The 14,966-nt window shown below is 53.2% G+C and overlaps 1 protein-coding gene across 4 annotated transcripts in view; it reads right to left on the bottom strand.

Moving 5' to 3' along the window:
* PEMT (phosphatidylethanolamine N-methyltransferase) overlaps window positions 1-13,102 on the bottom strand; it is an 86,883-nt gene extending 73,781 nt beyond the window's left edge. The window contains exon 1 of one of the 4 annotated variants that reach the window (XM_030294658.1): window positions 13,011-13,102. Coding sequence is in view for 1 of the 4 variants with exons in the window: in XM_030294660.1 (XP_030150520.1) it covers window positions 12,295-12,357 (63 nt within the window). In the remaining 3 variants the exon portion in view is untranslated. Of the gene's footprint in view, window positions 1-4,051; window positions 4,180-12,294; window positions 12,478-12,710; window positions 12,952-13,010 lie in introns of those variants that run through there. The other 3 variants (XM_030294659.1, XM_030294660.1, XM_030294656.1) reach the window with 3 other exon arrangements.
* Window positions 13,103-14,966: the final 1,864 nt, after the last annotated feature.

The raw sequence follows: 14,966 nt of genomic DNA, 5'->3' as shown, positions 1-14,966 counted from the left end.
TCTACGAGGCCAAGGGCAGAGCTAAGAATGAATGAACCCAATGAATGAACCAGCAAAGCCACAAAGGCACCACTAAGTAAACACGTGGATAAGGTGACTGAGGGGCAAAGTGGCCACACGGGCACACAAGCCCATTATTAATAAACGAATGACGCAGGAGGACCCACTCAGCGAACGGGGAAGGGTGACATTCAAACAGACCCTGGCCTCACAGCGACCACAGCCTCTGGGCACCCCGGGCGCTGCCAACACCCACGAGGCCGGAAACCCCTTGGCCTGCCTTCGAGCTTCCTCCTCCGTCTGCTCCCAGGTCAGAGGTCCCCCTGCGCCAGTACCAAGCTCTCAGGACAGGCCCCTCATGAAGCCTCGGGCCATGACAGAAATTCCAAGTTGCCCTGGAGCACACGCCAGGAGAGGCGGAGCCACCCATGAAGGACCAAACAGCCAGAGCGGGCCTCAAAACAGGCCGCCCACCCTAGAGACAGACATGCACACCTCAGCCCCAAAGCCTCTAGAACCTGGGACCGAACCAAAGGGCGTTCTGTCTTCTGCGTGAAAAGAAACATTCATCAAGCACCCGGGCCTGGAAGGACCCGCCCATTGAGAGTCTGTGATGGGGCTGAGGGTGGGGTTGCGGGGGGGATGGAAGGAGAGCTGGTCTGGGGAGCCACCAGAGTGCTGCTCTGGGCCTGCTCAGCCACTTACAGAGCAGCACCTGCCTCACTGCCCCTCCTCCCCGGTCCCCATCTCAGCCCTCAACACCCAGCCACAACTTGCCCATCATTGACCCTTCTCCCCTCTCGTCCGTGACTCCGATATGTCCGTTGACCCCACTGATCCCACTGCCCTCAGGCTGGGGCACTCTAGTCCCAGCCAGCTTCCCATGCCTCACCTCCTGCCATGCTCTGATCCCCAGGCCTCCTCCCCTGCCCTGGGCTCACCCATCCCAGCGCTCACTGACAGGCGACGAACTCCCCTGCGTCCATCTCACCTGCCACCCTTCCTGCCCCACCCTATCACTCACACCAAACACCTTGCTCCAGACCCTTTTACCATGGGTCTGCACATGTCTGAAATACTCTCCACGCCTCTGACACCTCTAGGCAAACTCCTACTCATCCCTCAAGACCCAGTGGGAGCCTCTCCTCTAACTTCACCCAGGGCACTCTCTTTTGTGCCCTTAGTGTCCACCCTATTATGAGGATTTGGTCATCTGTCCCTATAGCATAATCGTTCCTCCAGGCTAAGGGCCATTTTTTTCCTCCCTCTCTGTATCTTCCACGAGTGGCTCTCATTTCATCACGAGCAAAAAGCAGGGGCTAAAGGTACATCCCTAAGGAGCCCTCCAGCTCAGCTGCCTGTGCTCCTGGGACTCCGATCCCCTCCCTCCTGGTTTCAAACTGAAGGCAGGAAATTGCCCAAGTGGCCACCGTGGAGATTCTGCCGGCGCACAGCCGGCAGGCGGCCGGCGGATCCCTCTGCTTCTGAGGCCGCAGATTCACCAGCCGCCCAGATGCTGCACTTCGGAAATATTTTTACGGCATCTTTTACACTGGGAAATCAAGCAGTGTTCGCAGGCATTGGCGGGAGGTGGTTTGGCCGGACCAGGGGCGGGGTAGGGCTTTCTCAGGTTCTCAGAAACCCCAGGGATGGGATCTCTTCAAGACAGGTCAGTCTCCCCGGGTGGGGCCTGCCCGTCTGTAGGGTGTACAGCTAGGTGGGAGGTGTGTGTAGAGAGGAGCACCAGGGATTACTAGGAGTCCTGAAGTCCTGACCCCCCCCTTCCCTGAATTCCACTACCCATCGTCCCCTCCAGATACTACTCACCCCATTTATCAACTCTATAAGCCAGGCGTCCTCACGATCGATCCACCCACGGCTGCCCACAAAAGGTCCTCTAAGACCCAGGCTTGCCCTCTGAATCATCAAACAGCGGAGCTTAGGGCCAGCACACCTGACACGTGAAATGTACTTTTCACCCTTGCTAGCTTTCACAAGAGCAGACACTTCCCACGGGAATTCATACGGCAACGGGACAGACAAGGATTTTATTGTTAGCCAGACTCCCTTTTAGGGCCACTATTCTTCTAAGCCAGAACTCTCTGTTCCTGTTCGCCTGCCCTCCAACACAGTTAAGGCAGCGTTTGCTCATGACAATGAAAAGAACAACAGTCAGGGTCTGCAGCTGGCAGTGGTCTATTCTCACGAAGTACAGAGAAGTAAAATATCCTCTCCCACAGCCCTCCCTCCAGCCCTCTCCCCCGCCATCATCAGCATCCTCATTTCAAGGATAGGCAAACTGCGTTATCTGCGGGTGTGATTCTCAGGGCCCCATGCCATGCCCACACAGCCTGCGCTGCCTTGGGATTCCCAGCTCCTCATCACTTTTTGCCGCGAGCTAGTGGCTGGCCGAGGACGAGAAATCCCAAAGTCCCAGGCAAACCTGGCATGCCCTCAGCGTGGCGCCTCCCGTCCCACGGGCTGACCCTGTGCCAGCGTGATCAAGCCAGAGGAAAGAGGGTGAAGCGTGAGGTACAGAGCAGAGTCCCAGGTAGCTGGAGACAGGGTGCAGACGATGGCCAGGGCGTCACGGCTGGAAACCCAGGCCTGGGGACACTGAGCAGGAGAGAGCCGGACCGGTGGTTCAGCGCAGGCCTAAGAAGGCGCAGCCACCTGGACTGTGACCGCCTGGGAAGCAAGGTGGGGCACTGACTGGGAGGAGCACAGGGAACTTTCTGGGGTGATGGAAATATTCCCCATCTCAACTGGAGCCTGGATAGCCAGTCAGGAGCTTGCGTGTCAGACCTTCCAACTGGGCGCTAAGGTCTGGGCATTTCACTGCGTGTAAATTACACCTCCCCAGGGAGGAAACTGAGCAACAGCCTCAGCCTGGGAACTGGGAACTATGTCCCCTATTTCCCCACCAGGCCCTTGGGGGAAAACAATGTCCTCTGGAAATGCGGCAGATATTTTTAAGGATTCAACTCAATGTCTTTCTGAGCATCTACTAGGGAGGCCCTACTCTGGGCGGGGGTCTGAGGACTAAGACCTCCTTCAAGAACCTTCACGATGCCAGGTACCACAATCAAAAAGCATTTATTTAAAGTTCACATACCTCATCCCGGCAAGCACTATTGTAATGCCCACTTTGCAGATAAGAAAGCCAAAGGCTCAGAGAAGCTCCCAGATCACAGGAGGAGAGCAGAGCCAGGCCTTGGCCAGATCAGCCCTTCCGGATTCCTGACAGAAACTGGGGCTTTCTGTTGGGACTCAGAGGTGCTGCAGCCACTGCTTGCTGCCGGTGGGGCAAGGACAAAAGTCTTGAACGCTCCCAAAGAGACACAGCAGAGGAGCAGGAGAAATATGCTTCTTTCTTTCACCCTTTGTGGGAGCTGAAGCAGAGAAGGGAAACTGAGGTACTGAAAGGTTAACCAGCTAACAACACCTGCCGAAGCTGGCAGCAGGTAACATCAAGCAGGATCCCCCAACTAGGGCTGAACGGGGTAAAACCGAAACCTCGGCTCCCACCCAGGTCTCCGTGCCCTGGGGTCAAACTGTCTTGCTGGGAAGGAAGCATCCGGTCACCTCGGTCACCTTGAGAGCGGGGGATCTGCGTTGCCTGCAGAAGGGCCTGCTCAGCAGGGGAGAATGACTAATGGTCCACAGGGGTATTCCGGGCAGCAGAGGGGAGGCCCTTCTGGCTTCCCACTCCAGAGACCTGAAGGTCCTTTCCTGATTGTCGTCACTTCCCAAAACTCACCTGGGAAGGGCGGACCTCCCTCCTAAAACTGGAAAGAACAAAACACCCCGGGTCACACTTGAGCAGATCAGGAGGGTCCTGGATCCCTGGTCCCTCGGTCACCCCTGCACACAAGTGGGCAGCCAGCCTTGACTAAGGGGAGGGTCCCGCACCCCTCCCGTCCCTGCCCCAATCTTGTTAAAGCAGCAAAAGTCCTGGCTTTCTCTACCGGCTAATTCTAAGAATGGAACTCCGCTCCAAGGTCACAGACTGCAGACCTCTGTGTTTGAACAGAGGAGAGGCGCTACCTACCCAACCACGGAAGAATTCCACTCAGGTCACGGACGAATGGGCTCAGCTCCTGAAACGCTACGACTCGGCAAGGAAGCGGCTCATGGCAATTTCACTGTACTGCCTACAGGCTTTGAGGACACTTCAGGGAAGGATTCGCCGCAGGTCAACAGCACCCAGGGTCACATTGTGACATCCAAACAAACAGTAGAGGCCCAGAGAGTCAAAGTCACATCGATCGCAAGTGGGATCCACACACCACAGACAGCAAAGGGCAGGAGGAGCGGGGTGAGGGTGGGGGCTGCCTTTCCCGGGGGACCCCGCGGGCCCCTGGCGTTCTCGGTCGATTCAGGCAACATTTACTGGGCAGCTTTTGGTTAGAGCCCTGTGTCTGACACAAGAATGAATGTGCTGGAGTCTTTTTCCTCAAAGAAGTTTTATACTCAGGCAGGCTCCCAACCGCGTTTTAGCTCCTCTGCATGGGGCGGGGGCGGGGGGGGGGGGGGCATCTGGCTCAGAAGAAGGTCTCCGGGCAGCTCACAATCTGGGCTGGGGTCAGGGTACTCCCACCCTCCAGGAAGGACCACTTGGGCAGGCCTTCCGTGACCAGTCTCAGCCCAGGGTTTCTCTTTGATGACGTAGGGGTGACAAGACTGCCCCTCGCCCCCAAGGTTACATTCTGGGCAGAGGAGAGAACGAGTATCAGAGTACGAGGTGCAGAGGGTGCTTCTAAGGCTGAGGCTCTTGTGTCCCCTCCCTCTGTTTTGCTGGCAGACATCTCGCCTCTTCTGGAGAGGCCCTCCAGGAATACAGTCATCCTAAGGAAAAGGTAGAGAGGGGACACAGATCCAAGGAAGGTAGCCCCCAGCTGGCATTTGAAGCGCTCCTAAATCCCACAACAAAAAGAAATGGCCAGCAGCTGCTCTAATTCCCCCAAATCCGCAACTCCTTTCAGGAAGGAGGAAGATGTTCATTCATGCTTCACTCAACTCGTGTGTCCTGGGCCAAGTGCAAAACCACCCTGGCGGCTCACGTGCACCCTAATCAGTGAGCCCCGGGCCTGGGAGTGGCATCCACGGGTCCCGTGCTTCTCAAGGCCCTCACCTCACCTTGGGTGCCCTCTCAACTGCGCAACGTGATCGTGAGCTGCAGACCCCTTTTCTTTTGTTCACCCTCAAGGGCCCAGGACACACCCCACTAGGCCGATGCTGTTGAGTACATTTATTTAAATAAGTGTCATATATTAAGAGTAATCATGACAATAAGCCAGCTGACCTTCACTGGGAAGTTACCGGGCACCCAGCCGTGGCTTTAATGAGGCAGGACAGAGAGCACAGTCCTAAGACACGGTGCACCCCAGCCTGGTCGGGCTCCACAAACCCTTCACAAGCTTGGGCAAATCAAGTGCCCTCAGTAAGCTTTGTTTGTTTGTTTGTTTGTTTTATTTTTTTCGTGTTTGTTTATTTATTTATTTTTTTAGAGAGAGAGAAAGGGAGGGGCAGAGAAAGAGTGACAGCAAAAGCAGGGTCCGCACTCTAGGGCAGAGCCTGATGTGGGGCTCAATCCCACGAACCCATGAGATGGTAACCTGAACAGAAATCGAGAGTCGGACGCTCAACTGACTGAGCCACCCCCCACGAGCCCGAGTAAACTTTGGTTTTTTTAATGTTTATTTATTGATTTTTGAGAGAGAGCGCATGAATAAGTGGGGGAAGGGGCAGAGAGACAGGGAGGGAGAATCCCAAGCAGGCTCCGCACTGTTAGCACAGAGCCTCACTCGGGACTCGACCTCACAAATCGTGAGGTCATGACCTGAGGAGAAAATCAAGAGTCCGGTGCTAAACTGACTGAGCCACCCAGGTATCCTGCCCTCCATAAGCTTTGAGGTAGCGGTACCTCCTTCACAGGACTGTCAGGAGGATTAAATGAGATAATGCGAAGAAAGCATTTAGTACCGTGTCTGGCACCTGGCAAAGTCGGATCGATGTTAGTTATTATTACTGTGTTATTCAGTCCACACGACAACACTGTGAGACACGCCCATCTTGCAGATTAAAAACTGAGGCCGACACATGAAGAAAACACCGACGGAACTGAAAGAAGAAACAGACAAATCCACAGTGACAGTTGGAGACCTCTCTCAGAACTGAGGGAGCAGCTAGGAAGCAGGAGGGAGCAGGTAGGAGCAGCAGGAGCGAAAATCAGTAGCGACGAGGACGGCCTGAACAATATTGTCAACCCCTTGGCCTAGCTGACGTTCGTAGAACGTCCCACGATAACAGCAAAACACATTCTTCCCAGGAGCATGGAAACATTCACCAAGACAGACCAAATCGGGCTGTAAAACAAATCTTAAATTTCCAAGAATCAGGGGGCACCCGGGTGGCTCGGTCAGGTAAGCGTCTGACTCTTGATCTCAGCTCAGGTCATGATCTCATGGTTTAGGCTCTGTGCTGACAGCGTGGAGCCTGCTTGGGATTCTCTTTCTCTCCCTCTCTCTGTTCCTCCCCCACTTGTGCTCTCTCTCTCTCTAAATAAATAAGTAAACTTAAAAAAATTTTTAATAAATAAAAGAATCAGAAAGCATAAAAGAATGCTCCTGAATCATGACAGAATTAAACTAGAAATCAATAACAGACAGATATTTGCTAAAGAACACACTTCCAAATGATCCATGGGTCAAAGGGGAAGTCTGAAGGGAAATTTTAACATATTTTGAACTGAGCGAAAATGAAAATGCAGTATCAGAAATTGCGGGCCAGGGGCGCCTGGGTGGCGCAGTCGGTTAAGCGTCCGACTTCAGCCAGGTCACGATCTCGCGGTCCGTGAGTTCGAGCCCCGCGTCGGGCTCTGGGCTGATGGCTCAGAGCCTGGAGCCTGTTTCCGATTCTGTGTCTCCCTCTCTCTCTGCCCCTCCCCCGTTCATGCTCTGTCTCTCTCTGTCTCAAAAATAAATAAATGTTAAAAAAAAAATTAAAAAAAAAAAGAAATTGCGGGCCAGAGGGCTAAGAGACAAGTGTTATCTTGATGAAAAAGAAAAGGCTCAAAACAGTAACATAGGCTTCACCCTTGACATAATAGAGAAAGAGAAGTAAATTAAACTCAAAGCAAGCAAAAGGAAAAAATAAAAGCAAAAATCAATCAAACTGAAAAGAGAAAAACACAGAGGAAAAAAAAATCAAACCGAAAACATGTATTTTGGGAAAAAATACCTCTAGCTACATTGACCAAGGGAAAAGGAAGACACAAATTACCAATACCGAGAATACAAGAGGGGCCTCCCCTACTGACCTCACAAACATTAGAGGGGCAATAAAGGAGCTTATGCCCATAAGTCAACAACTCAGATGAAATGGTCCAATCTTGGAAAGACATAAGCCAACAAAGTTCATCCAAGATATAGCCCTATATTTACTAAAGAAAATAAATTCCCATTTAAAAACCTTCCAAAAAAGAAAGCTCCAGGCCCTGATGGTTTCATTGGATGAATTCTACTAACATTTAAGGAAGAGATAACACCAAAACCACACAATATCCCCCAGAAATCAGTATAGGAGGGATGATTTCACAACTCACACTAAGAGGCCAGCATTACCTTAATACTAAAACCACACAAAGGCACAACAAGAAAACAACAAACCATACTCCTCATGAATACGGCCACCAAAATCCTCAACAATAAAACAAAGCAAAGCAACTCTAGCAACATACACAAATGATTAACACATCAGGATCCTGAGTCACCCCCGGAATGCAGGGCTGGTTCAACAATCAAAGCATCAGTGTGATTCCCCACATTAGCAGACAAATAAGGAAGAGCCGCATGATCATTTCAACAGAAGCAGAAGAAACTGAGGTTCTGTGAGTTTAAATGACTTCTCCAAGGTTACAACGAGGGGCAGAAAAAAGCCCCAGCCCTCCTGTCTTGACTGATCCAAAATACTGAAGAGAAAAATTATGTCCTTGAGAACTTCACAAAATAAGTCATCCAATAAAATGGACTGATATTTATTTAAATAAAGTAATAGCATCAGAAGATTTTTAAAAAATTCATCTGAGAGGGAGAATCTTTTTTTTTTTAATTTTTTAAATATTTATTTTTGAGAGTGCATACATGAGTGAGGAAGGGGCAGAGAGAAAGAGGGGGAGAGACAGAATCCCAAGCAAGCTCCACGCTAACAGCAGCAAGCACGATGTGGGGCTCGAACTCACGAACTGAGAGGCCATGACTTGAGCCAAGACCAAGAGTCAGATGCTTAATGGACTGAGTCACCCAGGTGCCGAGAGAAAGAGAGAGCGAGAGAGAGAGAGAGAGAGACAGAGAACATCTTAAGCAGGCCCCACGCTCAGTGCAGAGCCCAACGCGGGGCTTGATCCCACAACCCTGGGTCAGGTCTGAAATCAACAAGAGTCAGAGGCTCAAATGACTGAGGCACCCGGTGCCCCAACATCAAAAGATTCTTTAAAAACAATTTGTATCGCAGGCAAACATCTTCCCCGAAAGGCAGTCAAGACATCCCACACCTGCCACAGGGATTTTGTCTTCAATGGTTTACCCAGGCTCCTGTATCACAAACGAGGACCGTGTAACTGTTGCCCCCATTTTACAGATCCAGAAACGGAAGCGCGTCTCTTGACACCTGACACCATCCATCTGCTCACGAGAGCAGGTGAGTCCGTATGGAAAAGGGCATGAGAGGCGCCCATGTGACTGTGCCCTGCCACACTGGGTTCTCCAAGAAGCCGGGACCCCTAGGCCCCACTGGAGCCATCTGCTGAGTCCTGGAGGCGCCCCTGTCTGTGAACAGCAAACTGGCAGGCTGGGGAGCAAGGCTCTGGCATCCCATGGCAGGGAGGGTAGGGAGGGCCAAGAACGACCTCGATCGGTGAGGTCACAGCAGGTAAACTCCTCATCCCAACGAGGGACTTTTTGAACTTAAAAACAAAACCAACATTCCGTACCAGCTGGAACAGGCACACAAAAACTAGCTGGTTAAGAGCGTCGTACCCAAGGGCTGCCCTGTTCCGTCGAATAGGGCAGCCACCTGCCACAGGTGGCTATTGAGAACTTGCAGTGTGCCACATGACGAAATAGTATTTTTCAGGTATTAGGCTAAATAAAATATTCTGTCAAAAGCAACGTCACTGATTTCTTTTTTTTTTAATTTTTATTTTTTTTAATTTTTTTTTTAACGTTTATTTATTTTTGGGACAGAGAGAGACAGAGCATGAACGGGGGAGGGGCAGAGAGAGAGGGAGACACAGAATCGGAAACAGGCTCCAGGCTCTGAGCCATCAGCCCAGAGCCCGACGCGGGGCTTGAACCCCCAGACCGCGAGATCGTGACCTGGCTGAAGTCGGATGCTTAACCGACTGAGCCACCCAGGCGCCCCTTTTTTTATTATTTTTTAAGTTTATTTATTTTATTTTGAGAGAGAGAAAGGGCACCAGTGAGGGAGGGGCAGAGAGACAGGGAGAGAGAATCCCAAGCAGGCTCTGCATTGTCAGCACAGAGTCCACCAGGGGGCTCGAACTCATGAACCATGAGATCATGACCTGAGCCGAAAACCAAGAGTCAGGCACTTAACTGACTGAGCCATCCAGGCGCCCCTCTTTCTACTTTTTAAAATGTGGCTACAAGTTTGTTTGGTTTTTTTTAACGTTTATTTTATTTTTGAGAGAGAGACAGACAGAGAGCTGAGCAGGGGAAGGGCAGAGAGGGAGTCACAGAATCTGAAGCAGGCTCCAGGCTCCAAGCTGTCAGCATGGAGACTGATGGGAGGGCTCGAACCCATGAACTTCGAAATCATGACCTGAGCTGAAGTCGGACGCTTAACCAACTGAGCCACCCAAGTGCCCCTTAGACAAGCTTAAATGATAAACGGGACACATTTTATTTCTATCGGATGGTGCTGGGCTAGCACAGATGTCCATGGAGTGAAGAGAAACCTTGGTGCTCACTTGGGCCAGGGACTGATTAAAACCAGAGATTGTGGGGGGGCGCCTGAGCGTCTCAGTCGGTTGAGCATCCAACTCTTGATTTCGGCTCAGGTAATGATCCCAGGGTCATGGGATTGAGCCTCGCATCGGGCTCCCTGCTGAGTGTGGAGCTTGCTTGGGATTCCCTCTCTCCCTCTTTCTCTGCCTCTCCCCACCTCAAAATAAATAAAAAATAAACATTAAAAAAAAAAACAGAGAGATTCTGATTGAAGGAGGAGAACTACCACAAGACAAATACATAATAATGTTGTGTTGTTGTCGTTTTTAAGAAAAAAAATCCTTCGGTAACAGGAAGCTTATCTGTATCAACAGCAGTGGAAAAAAATGAATTTTAGTCAGCCAGGGTCACCCTGACCTGTCCCTGGAAACACTCCCCGTTCTCTCCGACCGCACAGCCCCACCAAGCTCTGGAAGGGAGAGAGCAGAAAAGCCCTTCCCACACACACCCAGTTAATCATCCCTTCCCCGTGGCTGATTCTCACCCCTGCAGCCAGGTCTAGAACACAGGCCTTGCTCAGATTAGCCGGCAGCACCCTAACATTCCACTGGGCCTGCGCTGGGCCCGCTGCCCCCTCCCATGGTGGCCTCCGGCTCAAAGACGTCCCACCTCAGGTCAATGGCGACCCACCCTTCCACCCGGAGTCATTCATCCAGGAAGCATCCGCCCCCTAAGCCAGGTCGCTCTGGCATTCCAAACTCCTAACACTTGCTAAGGCAGAACACAGGAATCGCAGTCCCACCACGGACCATGTGGCCCAGAGATCCCTGGATGGCCATTTACAGTTTATGAGTGTAAGGGGGCACCTGGGTGGCTCACTTGGTTGAGCGTCCGACTGTGGCTCAGGTCATGATCTCGCAGTTCACGAGTTTGAGTTCCACGTCCGGCTCTGTCCTGACAGCTCAGAGCCTGGAGCTTGCTTCCGATTCTGTGTCTCCCTCTCTCTCTCTGCTCTCCCCCACTCACGCTCTGTCTCTCTCTCTCTCTCTCTCTCAAAAATAAATAAACATTAAAAAAAAAAAGAGCATAAGGATTCCATGGGATAACATCATCCTCACGAGGCCACCTATCCACTTGAAGTCATCCTGCACTCTCTCAGGGTCAGATGCTAGCCTGCTCTTTGTTGGATGAACAAATACTCCCCCCCTTCAAGGCCTTTGCCCTGCTGTCCCTCCACCCACGGCATCTGGCCCCGCTGGCTTATCACTCGGGTCTCAGATTGCAGGTCAACTCCTCACAGATATAGGGATTTCAATCCCACCTCTCCGCCAGCTACTCTCTAAAACATTGACCAGTTTCACCCCCATCAGAGAAGGTTCTATGCTTCTGGGCTTACTGTCTCTCAAAGTTCTCAAAGACTGACTGTATCAGTGAATGAATAAAGGGGGGGAAGATGCTCTAGATTAAAGAAAGGCCGCTTGGGGCAGAGGCACATCTCCCGGGCTCCTTAGAGAGTGGCTGACAAGTGAAACAGGTGGAAAGGTGGAAAGGTGGAAAGGAAGCTGCTCTGATAGGAGGGAACACCCTGGAGAGAACAGCCATTGGAAGGGGGAGCCTGGGGAGAGACAGCAAGAAAATACAAACTCTCTGGCCTATGACTTTGCAAAGGGGCTGACTCGGGCAGCTGGGTCTCCAGCCAGCAGGGCCCATCCCACCCCATCCTAGCACAACACTGAAAGGTTGTAAACTCTTTCCACCCATCCACCCGGGAAGGAGGCGACGCTCTGCAGCCGGCTCAGCGCCAGGGGGTGGAGATGCCAGGGTGCAAAACCTTTCTCTTGACTCCGCTGCAGAGCTGGCCTCCAGCCCCGGGAAGGGGGGACGCAACTGCGGCAGGGGCCTCCCATGTCCCACACAGCCACATGCTGCCACCACGCACACTCCCAAATACACCTGCGTGGCCTCCCTCACACGCTTCCACGCCCAGTCCCAGTCCCACACACTCACACTCAGGGCACACACTCTTGGGGCAACTGACCACACAATCCCAGAGGCGCGCGGGCGCGCGCGCGCACACACGCCCCGCCCCCCACACACAAAATCTCAGGAACTCGTTCTGTGACATCCACGATCCCTCTCGCACGCGCGCACACGCCAGCGCCCCGCCCCCGAGCGCGCAGTCCCGCCCCCACCGCGCCCCGCCCCCGCTGCCTGGTAACGGGTGGCCCCGCCCACTGGGCGTTGGCGGCGGCGGCAGAGCCCGGAAGACCCACCTGGCAGCGGGATCCCTCTCCCCGCCTCCCCGGCGGCGCGGCCCGGTCAGTACCTGCCTAAAGTCAACATTGCCGAAGCCTCCGCAGCAGTCCGGCCCCGCCACCGAGCTGCTCATAGGCTCCGCTCCCGGGCCGCCAGATGCTCTCAGCCGGGCCGCCTCTAGAGAGACTACGCCGGGGCCTCGCGGCCGCCGCCAATTCGCCCCCCGGCCCCCGCCCGAAGCCGCCCTGTGGTGCCGGGAAGCTCTGCCGCCCGGGGCGCTTTGCCTGTGACCCCAACTCCTCCCGGCCTTCTGGGAAATGTAGTCCCCTGTCCTCGCGAAGCGCCACTTTCCTGGAGCTCGCGACGGCATCTCGCGGAGCCCAGAGCTATATGTCCCAGGGTCGTGCGCCGCAGTGACTGCCAGTTCCGAGGCGGCTCTCGCCTAGACCCTTCGGTCCCCGCTCCCGCACCCGGCCCGCAACTGACCTGGCCTCCCTGTCCTTGGCTGGCGGTGGGGCTCGGAGGCGGCGGCTGCGGGTCCTATGTATAAGTAGCTTCCTGCGCAGCCCCCTGCGGACTTGGACTTTGGCCCAGGCTCGGGGTCCCCTGCCCCCTTCTGAAATTTGCTTTCGCCCAGAGGCGGTACAGGACGAGCACACTCTGTAGCCTCCAGCAGAGGCTACTCCTCGGGACCCTGGGCCCCCGCCCCTGCGGCCTCCCTATTCTTTGGCTCGGTCAGAGACACCTCCTCCACTTCTTTGTTCATTCATTCTCTGGTACACTCACCGGGTGCTTGCTGAACTTGTCTGTGTACTGCGGGTACAGTAGGGAACAACACAGGTCCCTGCCCTCACTGTTTCCTAATGGAAGAGACAAAACATGAATAACGGATTATAACTTGGGTAAGTTCTAAGATGGAAGGAAACCGGGGGCTGGGTCAGATGATGACAAGGCAAAGTGCCTGAGAATCCCTTGAGGGAGGCCTGAACACAGGAGAAGGTGCAAGGCATGTGAAGTGTGAGGGCAGGACAAATTGGGAAGAGAGGCAGTATGTGCAAAGGCCAGGAGACAGGACAGGACTAGGGATATTTCAGGAATCCAGAAACGGCTGATGATCTGTGGAGTGGTGGTGGAGGAGGTGCCCACTAGAATGGGAAGGAAGTTTAGAAAAGTAGGTGGGGTTTTAGATGGTCAGGTCCCAGAGAGCCCCTTCTGTAGCCGGGTGTTACGTATATAGGGAAATAGACTCAGATTCCCAGAGATTTGTGCAGTCACCCAGCAAGCTGCCAGCCCACGCAGGACGTTTGCAAGGCCATCTGCTTCCTGATTTAGGTGGCTTGCTTCTCTCCCCCTTAGCCCTGGTGTGCTTGCCCCTGTGCCGACTGCTTTACACCTAGTCCCAACCTTCACCACATCCTTAGGATGGAGCAGGTCCACCAACAAGACAGGAAGGGCAGGAAGGACGCTGGCTTTGGAGCATGCACCAGCTGTATGACTATGGGCAAATTTCAGTTTCCTCAAAAGTAAAAGGGAAATAACGTGTCAGTGAAACTCAGCACACATGATCTGACCCACGGGAAGCACTTAATTACCACTGGCCACAACAGAGCTGAGTACCCAACAGGTGCTCAAAAGCTGGTTTGCCTCCTAATCAGTTAGTTACAAGAGTCGGGGGGGCTCTCTTCCTCGGGGTGTCCAGGCAGGGCCTCCTGGACCCAGAGTCCGTTCTGGGGAGCCTGCCAAGGTGGAGTGCTCCTAAGGGCCTTTCCCCTACCCCCACCACATGTCTACTTTGCCGAAGCTCCAGTTTCCTCCTGACCTACCTGGCTGCTCTGGTTGTTTTATGAAGCCAGAAAAATTAGTTTGTGTGTGTTTGGTTTATCTGGGAACAAAGAAAGGTAAATGTCAGAGGTCACACCAGAGCTGATGCAACTAGAGAAATCCACTCCTCCACCCCTAATCCACCCCCTGCCACCTTCTGTGAAAAGAAAACACCCAGGCATAGAGAAGCCAGACTGCAGACTCAAATGTGATTGGGTCTGTTCAGATCAAAAGCCTCCTGCGGAAGATAGTTTGGGGCAGAAGTCTTTGCTCGACCATTGGAAAACTCCCAGGTCTGAAAGCTTGCAGAAATCATCCAGGCCAACCTCTCTCACTGGAATATTCCTTTCTCAGCATCCCTGGCAAATAGAAAAGCCACTTCTGTTTACATGCCCCAAGTGATGGGAGACTCATCACTTCCAAAAGTAGCCTGCTCCACTGTTGAACAGGGTGTGTATTAATGATACAAACCCAAAGTCACCCTTCCTGAAGTGGTAACAAACAGAGCTCTTTTCCACCCTCAGGGTTATCTCTCTTTGCCCCTTGGTTACTCTTCAGATATGGGAAGCCATTTATCACACAACATCTCCTAGTCGGCTCCAGGGCAAACATCTGCTGATGACCTTGCTGGCCAGTGGCTGGACACTTGCTACAAAAGGAGATCAGAACTAAAAGCCACTTCTTCATTTCTTCACTGCCTTCCCCTCCTCTCCCTACCCTCCCCTGGCCTTGGATCTGGCTGTGTGGCTCCCAGCAATCACTAAATGGGCTTCTATTACTAAAATCAGCGTTTGAGGGGCGCCTGGGTGGCGCAGTCGGTTAAGCGTCCGACTTCGGCCGGGTCACGATCTCGCGGTCCGGGAGTTCGAGCCCCGCGTCAGGCTCTGGGCTGATGGCTCGGAGCCTGGAGCCTGCTTCCGA

Source organism: Lynx canadensis, chromosome E1 (genome assembly GCF_007474595.2).
Source record: "Lynx canadensis isolate LIC74 chromosome E1, mLynCan4.pri.v2, whole genome shotgun sequence".
NCBI lineage: Eukaryota > Metazoa > Chordata > Mammalia > Carnivora > Felidae > Lynx > Lynx canadensis.
This window is presented reverse-complemented; position numbering and strand designations above follow the sequence as displayed.